We start from the raw sequence: 7,196 nt of genomic DNA, 5'->3' as shown, positions 1-7,196 counted from the left end.
TAAAATGGACAGGCCACTGTGGAGTGGATTTACAGTGGTTTAAATGGACAGGCCACTGTGGAGTGGATTTACAGTGGTTTAAATGGACAGGCCACTGTGGAGTGGATTTACAGTGGTTTAAATGGACAGGCCACTGTGGAGTGGATTTACAGTGGTTTAAATGGACAGGCCACTGTGGAGTGGATTTACAGTGGTTTAAATGGACAGGCCACTGTGGAGTGGATTTACAGTGGTTTAAAGTGGTTTAAAATGGACAGGCCACTTAGTGTGGAGTGTATTTACAGTGGTTTAAAATGGACAGGCCACTGTGGAGTGTATTTACAGTGGTGGACAGGGTGTATTTACAGTGGTTTAAAATGGACAGGCCACAGTGGTTTAAATGGACAGGCCACTGTGGAGTGGATTTACAGTGGTTTAAATGGACAGGCCACTGTGGAGTGGATTTACAGTGGTTTAAATGGACACGTAAAATCAGATTTCTCAAACTAAAACATGTACCAAAGATTTTTATAACTAAACCAATATATTACACAGCCTGTCGTTTCCAATGGGAACAAATTAGTCATAGTGGGCAGAACAAGCAAGGAGGTGGGCAGAGCCAAACACGGGCTAGTGAGATCCTATTGGCACGTTCTAGTATACATCTGCATATTTTCGTTAGGGAACGCCTACTCTGCGAAGTGCTCCTGTGTAATAACTCAATTCGCCTTTGAATTCCTTCTAAACAACTAGATTTTTAAAAACTTTTGCAAAGGATAAAGTTTACAAAACTTAGTCCACTCTGTCCATAACAGATTATTGTCCTGGGAACGGGAATCTGTATTGAGATCAAATGTTTAATCAACGAGAAAATGTCAAAATTTTCGGCCAAAATCCATCTTCTCCCACTGTCGGCCAGTGGGTTTCTTCTTACTACCATATTTGGTAGTGAGTGGAAACGCCAAGTGTATGCTTCACATTTATACATCCGGTGAAATATGTCTCATTGTTCTATCTGTGCATGTACCATGGGCTGATATTCCAGATTACATGTGCTACTAAATCTAAAAAGCAATGGAGTGGTGTAAACATGGGCAAATTAAAGTTTCCTTCCACCTCATTTTTTTGCACCAGTCTATTCCTTTTAAATCCAAGTCTCAGAGCCCCACAGTGGAGATGTAATAATACCAAGAAATGCTAGCAGTCAAACAGGCAAATGGTTCCTATCATTTTTACACCTTTCATTTTTCCCATAGGGTATTTTTTAGAAACAATTCAAATAAAAACGGTATTTTGTGTAGGCTTACCCTGGCATGAAGTTTTGTGAATCTCTCGAGGACAAGATTACTTTTATCAATATATTCAACTAGATTACAATTACATCCATTCATATTTTTGCTGCATTTTTCCTTTGTATATAGGTTTTGCATTACATTAGCATAACAGTCGGGGTTTTCCCCCTATATTGATTTGTAGAATAGTACATTTCCATTTCCATTCACATCATTTCCATTCACATCCATGAACAGGTGCACACCTCAGGAGAAAGGAGAGATTATTGGGACGACCATAATGTTGTAACATAATACTTTAGAGGGTGCAACACTAAGATATGAGATATGACCTGGGATATGTCTCAAACGCATTTCCTGGATTCATCACACGTCTCTTTAATTCCATGATGAATAGCCTCTTCTTTTTATTCATTTTTAAAAACACATTGGAAGAGAAGATCCAACTACCTTCTCTCAGACCTTCTCCTCCAATGCATTTTGTGAAAGAATCAATGAATCAAGGATGCAGGGATTCAAGGAAATACTTTTGAGATTCACTTCAGTAACCATAACAACAGAAGGGATAGTAGTCATAGGAATGGCAGTTCTAAAGGCAGGGCTGTAAGACTCACTGGCATCAGGCTATAGGTGCATACATACACTCCCATTACTCTGACACCCATAGAATATATTAAGCTGTTGGTTTTTCTGAGTAAATATGTCAAATATAATCATAAATCAGATTCAAGTATTGCAGGTTTAAAGCAACAAAGCCAAGTAATCTTTCAAATACATTACGTAGCATCACTGAGCAAAATCTTTAAATTACATTTACCCCACACTAGGCTAAATCAATCCACTTCAAGTAGTGCACTAGTTTCCTCAAATACCCCTCAGACTTGATATGTTGCTAGGCCATATATTAAACAAAAGTACAATTTTAAGATAATTCCTAATAAAGCAACAACATGATAAGACTGCTTCAACCTATCCCCTTTAAGAGTAAATATTTCACAGTAGTCACAGTCTAACGGCTAAATAATGAAACACTGACGCTATATGATGCTTGAAGTCTTTCCAAATGGGTGAATGAAGGGGAATCCATTCTGATATTGATGTGGCTGATCCTTGATAACAGAAATAACTCCTCTGTTCAATTCAGCAGTATGGTTCCCAGTTCCCTTTGGCCAACTAGTAGTAAAACTTAAACTAGTAGAGTAACCACTACCTAAAATGAACAGTGAAAATAACCCAGATCAAATGTGTAGATAAGAGAATTGATCACAGCTATTGACCCATTTCTTTCAAAAAGGCACTAACAGATATCGACAACTGAGACTATTGATAGAACTATGAAGACACATTCAACTGAAATGCTGGTTAGGTGGTGAGGGGTGTTGCTTACAAAAGGTGTAGGGGTTTGGTCTTATTTGTCATTAAGAAGATCACATCCATATTCCCTAGTCTCATTTCACTCCTGTTGTGACCCTAAAGGACAGCCATCCATCCAGGTGAAGGTCAGTGCAGCTGTCCACAGATGGACCTCTCTGACACGCCACATAATCAGTGGTCTCTCACTGGTCAGTCATCGTCACTTTCACTGCCAGACTCACTTAACTGCAGGTCATTCTCTGTAAAAAAAAAAGAGGAAGTACGAACATCATAAAACCATCAACAGACATGTCACAATTCTAGCCTTATAGAGTTGGCATAGGCCTAACTCATACAGTATAGCCTATATCCACAGCAATGCAAATAGAAATTCTGATCTAGCAATGCAAATATAAAATGGTTCGATATAACATTAAAGTATTCAAACTATACCCTAAATACTGAGGAGAGGGGAGGGAGGGAGGGAGGGACAAAGAAAAATAAAGCGTAATGAATGAACTTACTTAGCGTACTCATGAGGTGTCCTCCACCCCGAGGTGGTGAGGAGATGGTGGTGGTGGTAACGGTGGTGAGGATGGGCATGCCCTGGTGGGGTGGTGGCGCTGTGAGGGGACCCCCAGAGGGGCCGGGGGGAGGCGGGTGCCGGGACTCGTCCTCAGAATCACTACTGCTGGAGCTGTCCCCACTACTGGAGGAGGAGCTGTGGGAGTCTGAGGACGAGTCCCCACTACTCATCTGGTCCATGACCTTCGCCTCCGCCATTAGCTCTGGTGCGCATGGACACACACAGACAGGAAGACACACCGACACAAAAACAGTGACTGACCTTGAATCACAACACAAGAGGATTTACAAACATAGCAATTGTTCCATTTATATGACCATGGACTACAATCTAGATCAGGCCTGGGCATTTATATGACCATGGACTACAATATAGATCAGGCCTGGGTATTTATATGACCATAGACTACAATATAGATCAGGCCTGGGTATTTATATGACCATGGACTACAATATAGATCAGGCCTGGGTATTTATATGACCATGGACTACAATATAGATCAGGCCTGGGTATTTATATGACCATGGACTACAATCTAGATGGTTTGAGATTAGGACAGCTATTACACGTGACACTCTACCAGGGCTCTAAAGTGCAAACAATTTGTTTCCAAGTGCCCTGGAGATTGCAGATTCACTAGCGTGGTTGCACCATTACTACAGCGAAAACAACTTGCTTCTATCCCAACCAGGTCAAAAGGCCTGACCCATATTACCCACATCTGTGCCCCCAAATGTTACCAAATATTCGCACTCGCGAAAAATAACTGTCGTTGCTCCAACGTGTACCGAACCATAAACATAGATGCCATTCTTAAAATCAATACACAGAAGTACATATTTTTAAACCTGCATATTTAGCTAAAATAAATCCAGGTTAGCAGGCAATATTAACCAGGTGAAATTGTGTCACAAATTGAGTCAGGGTATATGCAAAAGTTTGGGCAGCCTGGCTCGGTGCGAACTAATTTGCCAGAATTATACGTAATTATGACATAACATTGAAGATTGTGCAATGTAACAGCAATATTTAGACTTAGGGATGCCATCCATCTGATGAAATACGGAATGGTTCCATATTTCACTGAAATAATAAACGTCTTGTTTTCGAGATGATAGTTTCCGGATTCGACCATATTAATAACCTAAGGCTCGTATTTCTGTGTGTTATTGTGTTATAATTAAGTCTATGATTTGATAGAGCAGTCTGACTGAGCGATGGTAGGCACCAGCAGGCTCGTAAGCATTCATTCAAACAGTACTTTTGTGCGTTTTGCCAGCAGCACTTCGCAATGCTTCAAGCATTGCGCTATTTATGACTTCAAGCCTATCAGCTCCCGAGATTAGGCTGGTGTAACCGATGTGAAATGGCTAGCTAGTTAGTGGGGTGCGCGCTTTCAAACGTCACTCGCTCTGAGACTTGGGAGTAGTTGTTCCCCTAGCTCTGCTTGGGTAACGCTGCTTCGAGGGTGGCTGTTGTCGTTGTGTTCCTGGTTCGAACCCAGGGAGGAGCGAGGAGAGGGACAGAAGCTATACTGTTACACTGGCAATACTAAAGTGCCTATAAGAACATCCAGTAGTCAAAGGTTAATGAAATACAAATGGTATAGAGAGAAATGGTCCTACAATTCCCAGAATAACTACAACCTAAAACTTGTTACCTGGGAATATTGAAGACTCATGTTAAAAGGAACTACCAGCTTTCATATGTTCTCATGTTCTGAGCAAGGAACTTAAACGGTTAGCTTTCTTACATGGCACATATTGCACTTTTACTTTCTTCTCCAACACTTTGTTTTTGCATTATTTAAACCAAATTGAACATGTTTCATTGTTTATTTGAGGCTAAATTGATTTTATTGATGTATTATATTAAGTTAAAATAAGTGTTCATTCAGTATTGTTGTAAATGTCATTATTACGAATAAATAAAAATCGGCCGATTAATCGGTATCGGCTTTTTTTGGTCCTCCAATTAATCGTTATCACCGTTGAAAAATCATAATCGGTTGACCTCTAGTCTGTGCAGGACTGATTTATTCATCACTCTCCCAACCCACAAAAGCAGCCTACTCTATTTCATTGAGACCACACATAATGTATACTAGGCACACTTGACCTCGCACACCCAACTAGGAGAGGAGAGGTAGGCTACGAAACTTGAAGCAGCAAATTGTGTGTGTGAATAACGCAATAAAGATGTACTTTTAATACAATAGGTAGGCTAACGCATACAAAGCAGAAAGACAACCATTTCCAAATAATCTGTGGGACAACAAAATGTTTTCATTTGTGACCGCCCACTCCCAACCGCAGCATGAAAAAGTGACCACTGCGCCGCAATTGTCTCTGTCGGGAATTAATGTTTTTAATTTAGAGCCCTGTGCATTACTGATGGTCTACATACCTCTCTCAATGTCATCCATGGGGGAGGCAGGGGACATCTTCTCTTTGGGAGGAGAGCTCTTGGAGCCTGCTGGGGTTTTGCTGCTGCTGCTAACACTAGTCTTCATCTGCTGGCTCAGACGACTGGTCTGCTGCTCTATACGTGACTGGATCTTACTGCTGCCTTCAGCCCTGACAACACACACACACTTTATAGCTCCTAACTACGTAAGTAATAAAAATCTGAATGACAAGTGAATCTGGACAGCCCAGGTAACCAAGGAAACAGAAGGATGCAGTTTGAAACGGAGTTACTGTCCATTAAGAAATGATAATTTTCCATTGCACTAATGTTTTGCTACAGTGTGCCCAAACTAACAAAAGTCGACCCTACTCTGTCCACCCACCTGGTCTTCTTGACTGCAATGTTGCTGCTGAGTTTCTCCAGACGGTACTCTCCTGTATCATGGTTTACAATGAGAATACATTCCTTCATATAAGGCCTCTTGGATCCTTTGAAGACTGTTACAGGGGCAGTGGATCCCTGGGGAAAATCAATATATATATGTTAATTTCTGGATATCAAGAGTTAAAGGGGGGAAAACAATCAAAATGTGCACTTTTCAATAATCAACTGTAAATTACATGATAATGCTTAATTCTTACCTCCAGATTGGGCAGTGTGATGTTAACTTGTTCTCCCTTTCCCACCTCCAGCTCTCCCTCACAGGAGGTGTCAATGGAGGCTGGTTTGAAGTCATCTGAATCAAAGACATAAGAGAACAGTAAAGTTACAAACTACTGAATTACACAGCAACATTTTACAAGCAGACTGTAGGCTCCACATAAAAAGATTATTGGTTTGATTAGTTCTGACAGAATTAAGTTTCAGTCGCCACTGTTCACCTACAGATGGTGCCACAAGGCCACTATTGTTGCTAACAAACTGCATACCAGCAGCAAGTGATGCAAACCAAGAGCCCAATCAAAAGTACGAAAATGTGATAAATGTTTAAAAAAGTGACAGTGATTTAGACAAACGGGTTAGCTATTTCATTTAAAACTAATATTTTGGGGTTTTAACTAACTAGCTATCCATTGGCATACGTTAGCAAGTTAGCTAGCTAGCAAGCATGATCAAAATGCCACTTACATCGCACCGTGTGGTAAGCACCTTTGGGTTGTTTCTCAAATGTTTCGCCTAATTTCAAAACATGTTCTTGACTGTCAAAGTGTGAGTATGTTGTTCCATTCATATTCTAATCAACGTTTTCAATCATATGTTAATAACAGTAAACTTTCCACGTCCATTCGATACCATCTATCGCAAAACGAGCCAACTCACTTCTAGACCTAAGTTCTGCCCTTCCTTCGTTGTGATTGATCAGACTGATCTAGTTGCTTTTTTTGATTCGTGTAAATACCTGTCAATCAACATTTTGAGAATTTCAGGCGGAAGTTGCTTCAGAGCTCATGTCACATGGCATGGTTTGCTTTAAAAAAAAAAAAGTGCTGAGAATTTCTTCATAACTACAAGTGTTTTATATTCATGGGGCTTTTATATGGCAACATCACACAGAACAGAGCGTCTATGGCCGGCTC

The 7,196-nt window shown here is 40.5% G+C and overlaps 1 protein-coding gene across 1 annotated transcript; it reads right to left on the bottom strand.

Annotated features, from left to right (window-relative positions):
• Window positions 1-488: 488 nt before the first annotated feature.
• LOC118386341 (ELL-associated factor 2-like) lies at window positions 489-6,975 on the bottom strand. Its single transcript, XM_035774027.2, has 6 exons — window positions 6,748-6,975; window positions 6,261-6,355; window positions 6,002-6,138; window positions 5,617-5,786; window positions 3,149-3,412; window positions 489-2,884 (listed from the first exon to the last, which is right to left on the bottom strand). Exons 1-6 carry the CDS (start codon window positions 6,848-6,850, stop codon window positions 2,835-2,837), a joined length of 819 nt encoding a protein of 272 aa, XP_035629920.1. The 5' UTR covers window positions 6,851-6,975; the 3' UTR covers window positions 489-2,834.
• Window positions 6,976-7,196: the final 221 nt, after the last annotated feature.

The sequence above is a fragment of the Oncorhynchus keta genome, chromosome 7, assembly GCF_023373465.1.
Source record: "Oncorhynchus keta strain PuntledgeMale-10-30-2019 chromosome 7, Oket_V2, whole genome shotgun sequence".
In the NCBI taxonomy this organism is placed as follows: Eukaryota; Metazoa; Chordata; class Actinopteri; order Salmoniformes; family Salmonidae; genus Oncorhynchus; species Oncorhynchus keta.
Note: the sequence above shows the minus strand (reverse complement) of the source record. Positions and strands in the feature narration are given on the sequence as shown.